General features: G+C 38.5%; 1 protein-coding gene across 2 annotated transcripts in view; it reads right to left on the minus strand.

The window, feature by feature from the left end:
* The window catches only part of LRRC2 (leucine rich repeat containing 2), a 109,365-nt gene that overhangs the window by 12,256 nt on the left and 79,756 nt on the right, over positions 1 to 17,353 (minus strand). For both annotated transcript variants that reach the window (XM_037901699.2, XM_037901698.2), the window contains exon 6: positions 206 to 351. In XM_037901699.2, coding sequence (XP_037757627.1) covers positions 206 to 351 — 146 coding nt within the window. The remainder of the gene's footprint in view (positions 1 to 205; positions 352 to 17,353) is intronic.

Genomic DNA, 17,353 nt, shown 5'->3' on the forward strand with positions numbered 1-17,353 from the left:
TTGTTCTCCAATATCTTTCAGTAATGGAAATGATAGGCTTTACTTGTAAAATACTAGATACATTTGCAGATCGAAATGGAGTTTTCCAGTGATGATGTCCCTTTCAAACAATAATTGGTAAATTCAAATTTGCTGGTTACTGCCATGTTACTTTCTAGACAAATTTTCTAGTTCATGAGCCTATTTATGAAATGTAAGGAACTACCTGTCTATATCTTGTGGGAGATCTTTCAGTTTGTTGTTGCTAATATCCAGCCAGTGCAAACTTGACATCCGGAGTATACAAATTGGAATAGTGGGGAACTTGTTTGCTGACACATCCACAAATGTGACTTGTTTCAAGTTACTTAACTGGAAAGAAACAATGCAGCATTTTAGGTACATTCTACAGAATATCTTATGAGCAAATCATTAAACTCTTCAAATAAATATTATTGCTTCTCCAGATCACTTGGAGCATTCAGGATTGTATAATGTTTCTGATTTGTACTCAGCTTTATGCCACACACATCACACCCATCATTGTTCAGGTAGAGGGATACCAGACATAATTCCCTCCAAAACTTTTCAACACCTCTAAATCCACCAGACCTCTAAAATGAAATGTTATTTCCCCTTGTAAAAAGCCTGGAGTCTGGGAAAACAGCAACTGGGACAAGGTATTGACCCTGGCCTTTCCCCCAAATAGTACAGAAAACTAACAACCAGTAGATAAAACTGTTTTGATAACTAATAGACTTCGTTATTACACACTATATAGATACTAAACAGTCATTTTTAAAAACACCATGGAGGTTTTATCAATATATCTTCTATTTACTTTAAATAGACTTCTTTGACTATAAACCCATGTAATGCATTGAAAATGTTTAGCCAAAAGACAACTTGAGAACTGCAACTTTACCAGTTCACATCAGCCTAGAATATAATCCAATATTTTTTTTAAGTAAAGCTGTTTAAAAATACATTTTCTGAGTCCCAAACTAAATATATATATATAAATGCATTAAATCCTTTTATTAGAAGACCTGTCAAAGGAATAACATTTTTAAATAATAAACTGCTAATGTTTCCAAGGTTAACTACAAATGTAAAGTAGACCAGTTTAAGAATTAAATGTGTTAAATGAAGGGCTCTGTGTACTAAATCCATTATTTACAGTAGGGCCGTCGATTAATCGCAGTTAACTCACACGATTAACTCAAAAAAATTAATTGTGATTAAAAAAATTAATCGTGATTATTCACAGTTTTAATCACACTGTTAAACAATAGAATACCAATTGAAATTTATTAAATATTTTTGGATGTTTTTCTACATTTTCAAATATATTGATGCTGCATGACTGCGTGTTATGAGAATAGCTATTTTTCCATTTATTATATGCTATTGCCAAAAGATCATTTTAATATTTAATTTTGTTTTTCTTCAGAGTTTATAATCCCACAAAAATGAATTTGGCACAGAAATATGATTGTCTTGATACAAAACTTTGGCTGGGCATGCGACACAATATATGGGGCTCTAATTATATTGTCTAGGCTACAAGCCCTCATTGCGCTTTCTTTTAGGGCAATATGAAACTAAATCTATATGGTTTCTACACAGTGTTCCAGCAAAATGGAGTTTTGATTTAATCTGTCACTAGAATGCTACCAACAAACCTCTGGGGAATATGACACACTGGAAATTATGGCAGCTACGTTTTATATTTACTAAAGAAAACGCTATATATATTTATTTCCTTTTGAAAGACTAATGGATTTTTGCACCTCCTACAACATTTCATTTATAAACAAGCCTGCCAACCTTATCGTTTTTATTTAAGCTGTTTATTTTTGCTATTTAACTTTGTTATCTGACTTTGAATCAGTCAGAATATAGGCTTTATGCAAGCTCCATTTTAAACACTAGCTGCATTTGACAGTCAAACTACCTGGCCACAGTTATTGCGGTCCTTACTGTTAATCATAATTGTCATCTTTATTTGACAAACTACCCATATTGCTTCTTATCTTAATAATTTTGCCTTTAAAGAAAATAGTCTTTGCAGCATTCCAGAGCTCCACTGCTTTTCTTTTCTCTGACAGTTAAAGTTTCAGTTGAGAGAAAAGGACACCGTGTCCCTGAGTTGAATGAGTTGTTTGATTAATGGGTGTGTTTTTATTTCTGCTTTATTTTTGTCATTGAAAGGGATTTACTGATAAGGTCTGTTGCTTGTGGTTTTAGTATGAGCTGCCCATTTCACGGCATAAGCAAATGCAAAAATCTGAAATTATATCAATACCTAGCCAAAAAAACCCAACATTAAATTAAATACAAATATTCTATGGCAGAAACAATCTGACTAAAACCAACATAAGCCAGGAAATACAGAGAATTAACCCAGCTATGCTCAACTGCTTTCAGTTCTCTCCAAACAATTGGTGACCTAACACATGAGGAGCCCAATTTTGCAAGAAAATCCTGGCTCCATTGAAGTCAACATGAGTTTGGCATCATTGATTTTAATGAGGCCAGGATGTCACCCAACCTCTCCTGCCAGGTTTGGATGGCACTCAACACCTTGCAGGAGGCACTCAGTAATTTGCAGGATTGGGACACATCTGTGCTACAATACCGATGACAAGAGAACAACTCAGGTCAATTCTTTAACTCTTAGCTAACTGGCTCTTGTCAGTTTAAACCACACCCTTAACATTTCTTTTGTATGTATTTTTAAAAATTAATTATTAATGATTATTATTATTATTACCACCAAGGTTTTTTGCAAAAGAGTACAGCAGTTAGCAGGGAGTTGGTAACAAGAAGCATACCCTATTCTCCACCAGAGACAGGATGCTAGATGAGACTGCGGCAAAACCATTCCTAGGGTTAGAGTTTGTGATTTCATCAACTCAGGATCTTGACAGTAACATAAAGAAACTCACCCCAAAGTCTTAACATAGGGGCAGGTTCCTAACTAGATGACAGAATTCTGGTAATTAAAGCATGTTAAATTGGTCCCAAAAGATTTTCAGAGGCATTGGACACCCTTATCTTGTACCACTGGAGTCAATCAGAGCAGCACATCTGAAAATCAGGCCACATTTATTTTGATGCCTAATTGTGAATTTAGGAGTTTAACTTTAGGCACCCAAGTTTTAAAATGTTGGCCCTATTTCCTTTCACCCTTTTATCTTTAAAAAATTACATATCACTTAAAGAAAACAGTGATGAAGTAAAATGTCTCATGTGTGATTTGAAAAACAAACAAAAATGCCAAATATTTCAAAGAATGAGTAAACCGGCTGCATATAAAATACTAATTATTACTGTAACATTGGTACTTGACCTACAGTAGAATGTAAAAATGCCATCAGGACTACGCTGGGGGTGAGAAGAAAAACAACCATGTACTCATTGTTTTTATTATTTATTTATATTGCAGTAGCACCTGGAGAACCCAGCCACACTGTGCTAGGTACTGTGCGCACACTGTATAATAAAATGATGGTCTCTGCTCCAGTGTTAGTTCTGTAGCTCTGGCAGGACCAATCCTTCTCCCGTTGAGTATGTCTGCAGTGCAATCAGTGGTGTGACAACAGCATGTATAGACATATCCGAGCTAGCTTTGATCTAACTAGCTTGAACAACAATAGCAGTGAAGTTGCAGCAGCATAGGTGGCAGCAGAGATTAGCCCACAAGTACCCACGGTCCCAAGCACGCTTGCATTGCTATTGCTACACAAGCTAGCTAGATCAGAGCTAGAACAGGGATGTCTAGAGGCAGTCATACATCTGATCACAATGTAGACAAAGTCAATAGCAAAACTACCACTGACACTGAAAGCAGCAGGATTACTAGACTATGCAAACAGCCATAAAAAGCCATGATGTGTGGAAGTGTTTTAATTGGTTTTACATTTTTCCTTTGTTCCATTGATTCCTGTACTTTTGTTTCATCCCTTGATCATACATACATGATTGAAGAACTGTGTGGTAATAACAAAAGCACTATTCTGCATGAAGACCTGATCCAGCAAGAAATTTAAGCACACACTTACATTTAAGTATGTAAATCCATTTCAGTCAATGAGACTACAAAGGTGCTTAAAATTAAGCATGTGCCTAAGTGCTTTGCTGGATTTGGGCCATATCAAGGGCCAATATCCCAAAAGGTTACTTCCTGGTGATTAGAGTTATAAATTATAAATCTTCATACTGCTAGTACTCCAACCACATGTAATCTACACATATTGATGCAATTTGCCAACGCAAAACAGCTCTGTTTTCTAGATCTCCAAATCATGTAGTGTAGGAACATGAGGGGGTGAAAATCTAGCGCCACTGAAGTCAACAACAAAACTCCCACTTACTTACCTGGACCTTGAAATTCGCACCAAGGGCTTATTTTTCATATTCTTTAATTAAAAACACTAGTTAGAAGAGCCTTGTTAATAGTATTGCATATTATTTGACCTCTAAGTAATGTTCTGGTGGTAAATATCTTTTGATTTTCACAGATCTCTTTTAAAATATATTCTGCTCCATCACCAATAAATGAAAAAAAATGTATGTCCACTTTTATAACAGAACAGGTACAAATGCACCATTTTGTTATGCTCCCTCTGCACACTGCAGCAGCAATTAATGGAGAAATACGATTAGAGTGACACAGACGTAATGATATAAACACACAAACAAAAACATTTTGGCACAACCAGGCACTATATCCACTAAAGTTGTCATTTTGTTTGTTAAAAATGGTCATATTCATTTTAGATCTTACAGAAACACACAGTAAATCAATCAATATTTGCCACAGGGAGAATGAAAAAAAAATCAGAAGGAAGTAAATTTTATTTTCAAGCAGCCAGAAAGAATATTATAAACCAAGAAGATGACAAATGCACTAAGAACTGTAAAGCACTGGTTGACAGTTTTCTTTTAGGTTGGTAAACTAGTAACGACTCACTTTAGAAGATATACAGAGGACATTTAAAGAGACAGTACAGTACAATAGAATGTTGTCAAAGGATAATATTGGCGGATGCTAAAAAAAAATCAAAAAAAGATGAGAAATGTTAAGGCAAAGCTGAAAGGCACTGATCCTGTGCCTCAGTACTGTTACAGTTGCTGGCTGATATACAGGAGATATATTTTTTCTGATGGATATTGGTGTGGTGCAGTGACAATAGCTTACTGTACCACTGTGGAATTGTTGATTCTGATTAACTAAGAAACCAGGCTTTTGGGGTGCTTCAGCCAATCAGAGACCAGCTGTTCTATAAAAGTAAACGTCTTTGTTTTAAAGAATAAATTGTTTTTATTAATGAATCATAGTTTAAAACAAAACTTTTAGAGGTAAAATTCAGGAACAGTCTCCCTGTTTTTAGGAGCTGAGAACAGAGGAATAAAAATGGTCTTGTAGTTATGGAACAGGACTAGACGTTAAAATCTTTGGGTTCCATTCCTAAGTGTCAGACTTCCTGTATCATACTGGGAATCAATCACTCTCTGCTTCAGTATCCTTATCTGTAGAAATGGGAGTGATAATACTTTCTCTATACCTCACAATGGCTTTGTCAACCTTAGTTCACTAGCCTTTGAGAGGTCCTTATCTATTATGTTGATGAGCACCACAGACATGTCGATAAATAATAATGAGAGCAGGCAAAAGTACTCCCGCTCTAGGGTGACCAGACAGCAAATGTTAAAAATCGGGATGGGGGTGGGGGGTAATAGGAGCCCATATAAGAAAAAGAACCAAAAATCAGGACTGTCCCTATAAAATCGGGACATCTGGTCACCCTATCCTGCTCAGTCTTTGGTGGAAAAGGCTCCACAATTAGGGTTGTCACAAGAGGGATAAACCTGTCCCACTCTTTAAGAGATCAGGTGTAAAACTCAGCTGACCCAGTCCACAACAGTGGACGACCTTTTCAGTGCTGCCTGTTGTCTATCGTCAAATATGGCTCATTTTCTTAATGTAGGTAGATCCACAGAATCTGCCTTTGGGTGTGACCGCCACATTTCATGAGCCTGAAATTGGGCAAAATTTCAACAATTAACCTGGCAATTCATAGTCTTGTCCCCTGCCAGGATTTCAGCAGTCTCCCTCCTTCACCCACGCAGAGTACTCTCAGATTTGCACTTCCATTCCAGAGGTTTTCTTTTTAAACTTTTTATGCACAGATCCAATTATAGCTAGAATGGCCTTGAGTGGAGTAACTGCTTTTACTGTGCTTCAATTAATTACCACCACCAGGCTAGCATGGAATGTTTTCATCTCATCTACCCTGTTTATTATCCTGCATTATTCTTTTTCTAGCCACACAATTCTCAATATTTGTAACGTAACAGGTTTCTTTATGTTCTGCCCCTGTATGCATGCACAAAAACTCTATAAGGCATGTACCACTAGGGGATTCAGAAAGAGGAGATGGAACTATGGCTCCACTCCTCTCTTCCCTAGCTGGGAGAACTGGCTGGCTGAAGAAGAGTGTGCACACTGCCCCCTCTCGACAAGTGGCACAGTGCTCATGAGGACACACCCATAAGACTACCTTACAAGGACCTTCTTGTACACCAAGGAGTCAGCCCTCAGCACAAAGCCTCCAGCAGTTCCCACTGGGTCACTGCCACTCTGCACCACCCTAACTCAGGGCTGTATCCCAAAGACACAAACAGCCCACAGAATACATTGTGTTAACAGAATTCACAAATGTATTCATTTGTTACAAATGTCTGCTGATGGAAATACAATTGACTTAGATGCTAGAACATTTACTTCTTTAGATTAGTAATAAATAAAATAAAATAAAATAATAATAAATTATCCTGCTCAATATTTAGCCAGCTGGTTCAGCCCTGAACAAGCAATCTCTATATGGAGAAGCAGTGAATCAAACAGAATTATGTGCTCCTTTTCTTTTTGCGAATACAGACTACCACTGCTGCTACTCTGAAACAATACAGTTGAATAAATATTCCTATGTAAAATCAAAGAGTGAGGTCCTCACCCCTGCGCTGGCTCTTTTACCCCAGTTAAAGGTCTGGAGCAGGATAAAGGGGTCCTAAAAAAACCCAAGTTCCAGCTGAGGGTGGTTTCCTCCAGCACAGACACTGCAGAGACAACCAGAAGGCTGCCTTCCAAGGACCCCCTCACAAGCCCTGGTGTAGGGGGCATGCCAAGGGTGGGAGAGGCACCTTGAGGTGGAGTCACAGCACACAGTGCTTCAGAAATTCCAAGCAGTGCTGCCACCCATCGGGCAGTCCAGAGAAGCAGCTATAACTTGGATATGCTCCGAGTGCAGTCTAAGTAATGTCAGGAGCTTCTCGAACCCCCAGATGAGCCAAGGCTCAAAGCTACCTTAGCCACTCCTCCCCCAGGCTGCCAGTTTTGTGCTGTCCATACGCACCTTCCAAAAAAGTCTATTTCACAACCCATGTCCTCTGGGAACCTTTTCCTAATGTGTTGCCTAAACTTTTCTTTGCTTAGCTCTGTGCAATTGCTGATGATGTGTATTCCCAGAAGCGTTAATCTGTATTAGCCAATTGAATAGTTCTGCATAGTTGTGTATAATTTGTATACTGTCACAGAATATTTTCTGTGCAGATAGCATTTCAGTAATACCTACAGCGTAACATGGATATATCAGAACATGGGGTTGGGGTAAGGAAACTGTGGATAATGAACAAATATTTAAGTGAACAAAATTCATTATGATTAATGGTACATATCTGAAATATTTGAGTTTACATGATGGTATATGAAATTCAGTGCTGACAAATATACACTGGAAGAAATAATGTCAATTACTAACATGCACATTGCTGATTACTAAATTAACTGGAACCCAGGGGGGATGGAAAGATAATTATTTTGGTGAATGAAAACTTCTGTTCAATGTACACTGGTGGTCAAAGAAAATACTACTTTAATACATAAGGAGTGGGATATATTAGAACAGTGAAATTATTATAGTGCCACTATATATATCAATAGTACATCTTGACCTGCAATACTATGTTCCCGTCCGGTCACTCTGTCTTCAAGAAAGATACAGTAAAAATAGAAGGGGTCCAGGGATGAACAACAAAAACTATCAGAGGAATGGAAAGAAATTTTCTCTATCATCTTTACTGAATATTTGCAGTAATACCCAAAGATCTCAATCAAGCTGAAGAAAAATTGAACAGACGATAACACTTTAGTTTAAAGAGCTGATGAAGAAAAATAAATTTTCAGAACAATGAACAATAGAGAAATGGTAAATCAGCTGCTCCTATATATATTCCCTTATAAACACAAGAACAAGAAGGATGAATCCAAAAAGGAAATAGTTTTCTTTACATAATTAACCTATGGAACTTGCTGCTATAGAATCACAGGACTGGAAGGGACCTCGAGAGGTCATCTAGTCCAGTCCCCTGCACTCATGGCAAGACTAAGTATTATCTAGACCATCCCTGACAGCTGTTTGCCTAACCTGCTCTTAAAAATCTCCAATAATGGAGATTCCACAACCTCCCTAGGCAATTTATTCCAGTGCTTAACCACCCTGACAGTTAGGAAGTTTTTCCTGATGTCCAAGCTAAACCTCCCTTGCTGCAATTTAAGTCCATGGCTTCTTGTCCTATCATCAGCGGTTAAGAAGAATAATTTTTCTCCCTCCTTCTTGTAACAACCTTTTATGTACTTGAAAACTATTATCATGTCCCCTCTCAGTCTTCTCTTTTCCAGATTAAACAAACCCAATTTTTTCAATCTTCCCTCACACGGCATGTTTTCTAGACCTTTAAATCATTTTTGTTGCTCTTCTCTGGACTTTATCCAATTTGTCCACATCTTTCCTGAAATGTGGTGCCCAGAACTGGACACAATACTCCAATTGAGGCCTAATCAGCATGGAGTAGAGCGGAAGAATAACTTCTCGTGTCTTGCTTACAACACTCTTGCTAATACATCCCAGATTGATGTTCCGTTTTTTTGCAACAGTATTACATGGTTGACTCATATTTAGTTTGTGGTCCACTATGACCCCAGATCCGCAGTACTCCTTCCTAGGCAGTCATTTCCCATTTTGTATGTGTGGAACTGAGTGTTCCTTGCTAAGTGGAGTACTTTGTATTTGTCCTTATTGAATTTCATCCTATTTATGTCAGAACATTTCTTCAGTCTGTTCAGATCATTTTGAATTATAATCCTATCCTCCAAAGCACTTGCAACCCCTCCCAGCTTGGTATCGTCCGCAAACTTTATAAGTGTATTACTGAGTCGAAGAGATTAGCAGGGTTCTGAAGAGGATTTGACATTTATACAGATAATGAAAACATCCACAGGTACATTAGATAGGATAGAAAAATAAGGGATATAAACCTTCATGCTTCAGGACGTGTCAACTACTACCTGCCTGGGGCTAGGAAAAAATTTCTCCAAGGGGCTGGTTATTCCATTATGATCCATGATAGGGACACAACCTTTTGAGGAATCTGTTAGAAGCCACAGTCAGATAGGATATTGAACTAGATGGACGACTGATCTGCTCTTGATAATAATCCTATATATATAAATTCTGAATGTTTTACTAATTCAGCAATTCATTTGGACTAAAATGTTTGAAGGCTCTTCTGGGGTGAAGATATAGATATGATTAGCATTCGGTGTAGAATCTGCCAAGAAATAAGACCTTGAACCAGCAAAGCCTTTAAGCATTTGCTTAACTGCAATAGGACTGCTCCCATTAAAATTAAGCATGTGCTTAAGTGATGTATTGGACTAAGGTCTAAGAAAACAAAAATCACATTTCAAAGCACTGACTCCTCTCTGACTTCCCATGAATACATTCCTTTCTGCGGCAAAGCTGGAGAGCAGTCAGGAGAGACCAGATCATGGCTTCCTTCACAGAAGATGCACAAGCTCCTTTATGCAATTTTAAAATGCTGTGCCACAGCCAATGGAAACTCAGGAAATTAAAAATGTACATAATTGATTGCTATTTATCTTCTTATAAGATAACATCACTGCATTAAAGCAGTAGTTCTAGACAACTTACAGATCCCCCATGCTTCTTACAGTCAACAGCATCCAAATTAATGTTGACGCCCTCTACTCTTAAATGTAGAGCCAGATTTTCAAAAGTGTTCAGCTTCTACAATCAAGATCAAATTTTCAAAACACGCAACTGTCATTTGGGAACCTAAAAGAAATAGCCAGATTTTCAGAAGAGTCTGCCGTACCCAGTAGTTCCCATTGTTTTCATCCTCAGAAGTTGGCATCTCAATGGCATTGCAATACTTTTGAAAATCTTTTCACTTAATTTAGGTGTCTGACTAGGAGCCACTGGATGCTGAGCTCTTTTGAAAATCTGATCCTTAATAAAATATATATTTTTTTCTATTACAGTAGCACATAAAGGCCCCCAGCTGAGATCCAGGTCCCATTGTGCTAGGTGCTATACAAATAGAGTAAGAGTCTCTTCATAAAACCCAGGTTTCCTGATTCTCAATCCTATGACACATCTGTTCAGACCACTCTGCTTCCCAATTTATTTTTAACAGTCCTGTTCAACTTTCAAGATTTGTTCTGGTAATGTAGTATGATCATTGGGAAACATTAAGATTATTTGTTTTCTAAAAACCTCATTTTTTTAAATTGTACTGTAGCTCCTGGACTCCATCTGTTCTTAACTGCAACAGTAGGTCCTTCAATCAAGTGCCTGTAAATTTTTTCATTGCCTCTAGCCATCTCTTCAGAGACCATTTTGTATTATGTAATATTCTGAGGTCTTGGTGCCAGCTTCTGAGGATGAAAATCTTTCAACTATATTAAAAGTAATTTCAGGGAGTAAGACTTTCTTTAACCCTTTTCCTGCCCCCAAGAGAGACCTCCAGAAATAAACAACAACTGCAACAAAAGCACAACTGGTGGAACAGGGGCTAAGACACACACCTGACCCTCCAAATATCTAACTACTAATTCATTCTAGTAAAAGCATTGCAACATAGGATTAGCAATATCAGATCAGTCCAACAGACTATCTCTAGCAGTGGCCAATATCCGATATGTCAGAGAAAGGGAAAAAAAAACAATAAAACAAAAATATCCAACATCAATTTTGCAAAACTTTACATGGTGACAAAAATCTTTCTTTATCCCTGAAGTTATCTGCTTATACCCTGAAGAATGAGATTTAATTAACCTTATCATAGCCTGCATAACTATAAATGATATTGTTCATAAAATTTTCCAGGGCTTTCTAGTATTCAGCCACAATAACTGGCTCAATGGCATGCTGCAGCAATGAATTTCATAGGTTGCCTATCAGCTGTATGAAGAAGCATTTCTTTACATTTGTTCTAAATTTACCAGCCATCAGTTTCATAATATAAGATTCATTGTCCTTTCCATGTCACTTCTGATATATTACAGGGCCCAGCTCTGTGAGGTACTGGGTGTCTTCTGCTAGGTTCTGAGAGGAAAGGAAAAGATATAATGATTGAGGGGAACATAAAGAGGGACAGGGAGAATGAAGCTGGCCACAGAGAGACAATGAGGGAGTGAGGCAGAAGGAGGTTGGAGCAAACAACCAATACATAGATGGAAAAGAAAAGTTCACAACATGCACCTAATCAGACATAGAAGCCTTCACTTTTAGCAAACAATGCCTCCTTGGATTCATTTGGGGGTCCAGAATCACCCACAGTTGTAAAACTCTTGCATAGTGTGTGGACACTTGATAATTGTCCTGTTCTGTTCATTCCCTTTGACACATCTGGCATTACTGGGCTAGATGGACCATTGGTCTGACCCAGTATGAACATTCTTATGTTCTTATGATGAAACTCTTCAACAACAGGAACAGTAACCACCCTGTGTCTTCAGTCTACTTCCGCCAAGCTGCTAGCATCACTTCTATTATATGTAGGCTCTGCGTCAGCCAACCTGTTCACCTTTAAGTCCCAATCTTTGCCTGACACTGAAAAAGTACAGATACAACATCATCCAGGTAAAATGGAAAAATAATATGGAGCTGTGCGTCACGAACTGGGGCATGGGCAGTCAGGCCTGGAGGTCAGATCAGTGGCAGTCAGAGGCTGGGAGCCTTTCATTACCATTACCTTTCATTGGCAGAGGGCACATCAAACCATAACTCACATCAAGCTTGACATACTTATTGCCTTAACACACTGTTGAAATAATCTGTATCTAAAAGGTGTCATGTAAGATGTTATATTTAGTGAGGTGTCATATGATTTAGTTGGGGTTGGTCCTGCTTGAACAGGGGGTTAGACTGGATGACCTCCTGAGGCCTCTTCCAACCCTCATCTTCTATGATTCTATGATATGCAAACTGATAACACATTGGTCATGAATATTATTGTGTGATGTAGGTACTGGCGGTGTATAAAGAACTTTAGATCTGTGTTGAAAATACGTTCTTAAAAGGTGTTTAGCAAGCAGTGTATAAGACCAACCAATCCAAGACAAAGATCATTGTTTCCTCTGTTTTCCAGTGTCTCCAATGTAAACAGACAGGTAATATCTCAGGAGGGCAATGAAAAGTACATATACGTGTAAGTTAAACTAAGCCATCAAGCTTAAGAGGGGGAAGACCGCTTAATGATCATGACAGCGGATGGAGCCTGCACTCCCAGGAAGCTTTCTGGCTCTTGAAACAGAGACAATAGACTTTGGGAATTATAAGCAAAGTCCAAAAAAAAAAAGCCTTTTTATCATCCATCACCTGGGTGACAAAGGGGAAGCAGCGCCCCTTAAGCTCATGAAAAGTAGATCTTCTTGGCCTGAAAACCAAGAGTAGCTGGAACTCACTATAGGTGAGAAACCCGCTTAGACAAAGATTGTAACTTGCTGAAGTTGTTTTAGTCACTAAAAAGTGTGTTTTGTTTTGTTTCACTGTAGGCATATCTGGTTATTGTCATTCAAATTTCGGTTCTTTGTTAATAAACATTCTTGTTTTATTACAAAACCATCTCAGTGCTGTGTATTAAACTGAAGGATGAAATCCTCAGCTAAACTAACAGGCTGGTGTCAGCTCTGTCTCTTTGGAGGCAGCGAATGTAATAATTTCTGAGTATCCAGTGAGAGGGACTGGACACTGCAAGGGAGATGGTTTTGGACACACTTGGGACTGGAAAGGCTGTTGCTGTCACTCTGCAAGGAGTAATGAGGCTGATGGAAGCCAGGGTGAAAACATTGTATTGTAAGCAGGCTGCTAGTGTCAGTGCTCAGAGCCAAAGCCACACAGCACAGAAGCACCTAGGGTTCCAGGGCAGGCAATGACAGAACACCTTAATGGTCTAGGTGAAACCCCAAAGCTTCACAGAGGCCACAAACAGAGCCAAAGTTCAAAGCCACTGCCAGCGATAAGGAGTCAGAGCTGGAGCAAGGCAGCAGGGCTGGAGCTGGTCAAAAATAAGGCAGGAGCGGGACCGGGAACAAGGCAGGCACAGAAGCGATTATAGCTGCAGGCGTAAGCATTACGTTTCCAGCAGCCTGCCACCACTACTGCTAAGCTTAAATGCACACCTGATGGCTCCTTCCAGCCAACAGGGCAGGCCAGCAAATCAGGCAATTCTGCCACAGCCAAACTAGCCTCATTAACTGGGCATACCCAACAAGCCCCAGGCTCAGGTGACAGAATTTAAGCCCACAGTGCACCATCTGCAGCCACTAACACTTTGCACCTGACTGATAGCACTGCATCCCATCTTCCTGTCCACCCTCACAAGAGACTGTTGAGGATATACAAAAATTCATGGTTAACGGTATTAAATGTTGCTCACAGCTATAAAAATGTAACTTGCAATCATGTAACTAGCCTGTGATTAGCTGATAACTGAGATGAATGTTCTCAGTAATTAATTTAATACATTCCTATATCATATTTGGTTATGCCCAGAGACTCCAGTCATGATCAGGAACCAGTTATGCTATCCTTCCCACTTTCACTCTATGGGCCATTGTGGAGAAGTGACTTGCTTTTTCCCGGACCCTCTTCACCCCCTTGAGGTGCTGTACATCCCCAGGGAAAGAAAGAGACAGAGAAAGCAGTCCCTGTGTTCTCTTTATGCAGGCCATGCAAACGAGGGAAAGTTCTGCATTCCCTCTCCCACCACTGTACACCTATTTATGGATCCGGCAGAATCTGGCTCTGATTTTCTAGCTTGCGTGAATAGGTAACATTTGAGGGTAGGATTTTCACAAACACTCAGAGCTGGTCTAACTTTTCCTCCTGCTGAATTGTTCATTTTTTACTTATGATCCAATACTTCACTCCTTACTCAGGCAAAACTCCTGTAACAAGGTTTAATTTTTTACTTTAAAAGACAGCAAGGTTGGGCCAATGCAGAACACTTTTGAAAACCCTGCCCCTCATTTACAGAGAAACAAAACCTTTTTAAAATTAAATCCAAATTTTTCTAATGAATTAGTGACATTCTAATGTTCACATAATTCTCTTTTGCTCAGTTTTTGGTAGCATTTGGTCACCACTAGTAATTCTTTGTTTATACAAAGTTTTTTGGTGCCATTTAAACTCTGCTTGTAGAAGCAGATGCTACTTTTATTTAAAATTCAAGTGAAAGGTAAAGGTCACTGGTATCACAATACAAAGGTATACAGGGATCAGTTCTCTAACAAGGCAGAGCTATTATTGGCAAACGATTTGCTCTGGTAGAGAATGCCATGTCTTTGAAGTGATGTTATATTAATTATAAGATTTTTGAATCACATGGTCAAGAACTACATCAATTGACACAGACATTCCTTTGTCTAACTACATAATCCTGTTTCCTAACACATTTTCATGTCCTTCTTTAGTCTCTTGTCTTTTAAAAACATTTATAAGAACTCATGCAGTGCTAATGCCTTTGTGTATCTCCTCCTATACCTAACACTTTTGCACCCATCCCCTTTCAATTTTCACACACTCCTGCTAATGTCTGGTATTATAACTTATGCCACTTTCACAAAGCAGCTGTTCTTTGCCTTGGATTGACAGCATTTTGGCAAATGCTATGATAGTGTGAAACTTGGCGTGAACGTTAGGTGGATTTGCCATACAAAAAAAGCTTTTAATCTTCGCAGGCGAGCATGTGCATTGATTGAACAACCAAAGTCAAAATAAAATTCTCTCGAACAGAAAGTCAGCAAGGCTAAGCAACTGTACCTTTCTTAAACTGCAAAACATACACAGTGAAATGCTTGTCCCATTGCAACAGATTTCAGTAGAAGCTGGATTTCACCCGCAGTAAGCCTTTTGCCACTGACTTGCTACCTCCTCACTGAAGGAATAGCCAATGCACACAGTTTTGTGGTTCTGAACCTGTACATGGACAAACCAAACTCAAATGATTTGGGCACTAATAAAGTTCATTTTTTACTTATGATCCAATACTTCACTCCTTACTCAGGCAAAACTCCTGTAATAAGCTAAAGGTCTTGCATCCTGTAAACGGTGAACAGGCTAGTAACATGGCTGCTCAAGGAGAAATATAACAGGAAGGTGAAGTTCAGAGGAAAGGTGAGCCTTTTTCCTTTCTGACTGATTAAAGTAAGGAGGCTTCTGGGAACTATTGACCAGTGTTTCCAGTTTATTTGAACCCATCTGTGCAGCAATAATGCAAAACAAGATTACCACCTGTTACACTGAGATTATGGCATGTCAAAAAGAAAACATGATCTCCCAGCCCTCTGAACTTTGAAGGCCGGATATTAAGTAATAAAATTAAAATACATATGCATGCACATGAAAACACAGATGCGCACACACACGCTCACTCTGCAGAAGTGTTACACCTTATGTTAAAAATAAACAAACCACACTATGATTCCTTATGCTGCTTAGAGCTAAATTTACTAATTTTGATTAATTTATTCTAGGTGCTCAAGATATTATATATACACACACATACTTTTCACTCCCTCTCAAGATATTTTAGGATGCTCTTCTCTGACAAAATATTCATATGCTGGAGCAGGAGCAGATTCTCTACCCCATTTCACTCTCTCTGCATTGTTCAGACTGCATAAAGGGACATCTAAGTGACTGCTGGGATCCCCCATAACAGCAGCATACATTATTCACTGCATAAGAAGTTCAGAAAACCATGCTGCACCCTCGGTTACCATTTTTAAATTTGATTTTCTTGAACCGAAAATCCAAAGTAGCTGCTTAAAACTCTGCTTAAATATTTCCTATCAGAGATGGACTGAGTGAATTAAAATCAATAAAATAAGTAATAGGAATGCCTCTAAAGGCAAGGGAGTTTGAACTGACTAGAGATCGGGCCCTTCCACATAGTGCAGGTATCACTATGAAATACCAGCACAAAAAGAGTACTTAGGAAGAGCTATTCCAGCATTGGAAATGGTGACTGTGTGATGCAGTAACATACTAGTTGAAAGCATTGCCTTCTGAAAGCAGTATGCTTAGGACTGAAGTCAGATCAGTTTTTCTACATACACAAATATATGAATGCACACTATGGCATGTATTTAATTTACACTTATCTATAATTCTTAGGAAAACAAATTAATTGCACAATGTGTAACAACATATCAACAGCATCTAGACTCAATAGTTAGTTAGACTAATACTTCACATTTCTTGGTCTTAATTCTTCTCTCTCACACATTTTACTCCATAGTCTTCAGTAGAGTTACTCCTGATTGACAGTGGTGTCAGTGAGAGAAGAATTATGTCTATATAATGCATTCCTTCTTAGAGTGTCAGAGTACATTGTGATCATTAATTAATTTATCTTTATAATCCCCCTACTATGTAGGTGAATATTATAATTCCCATTTCACATATGAGGAAACTGAGGCACAAACAACTTTAGTGACTTGTTCAAGGTAATACAAGGAATCTGTGATGGAATCTCAATCTCCAGACTTTTGGTTCTGTGTCTTAACCACAATGTATCATTGTTATCCCAGTAAAGAACACTATCATGAAATAATGCAGATAGCCAGCTACGTAGGGAGTGCCTGTGACATGCAATCAAACATGCCATAGCTTTTGGAAGAAGATTTTCTTTGCTTGTTTTAAAGGCACATGGGATAAATTATCCCTCCACCCTGCATTGTTTTCTGCCCAACTGTGTGTGTGTATAGCACTGAGTTAAAATGACTTGAAATATAGGGTCTGAAGTGCTGGGATTCCAAGTCATTGTCGCTTCAATCCCAGAGCTTGGGACATTAGGATTCAAGCTGTTTCCACTCAGGTGTATATGCACACAAAAAGTATGTCTAGACTAGAATAAAAACATTTTTAAAAAATTAGCATTGTAGTGTTAGCTTGGTTTCACCTGAACCAGACAAGACATATTAAAATATAACTTG

This window comes from Chelonia mydas, chromosome 5 (assembly GCF_015237465.2).
Source record: "Chelonia mydas isolate rCheMyd1 chromosome 5, rCheMyd1.pri.v2, whole genome shotgun sequence".
In the NCBI taxonomy this organism is placed as follows: domain Eukaryota; kingdom Metazoa; phylum Chordata; order Testudines; family Cheloniidae; genus Chelonia; species Chelonia mydas.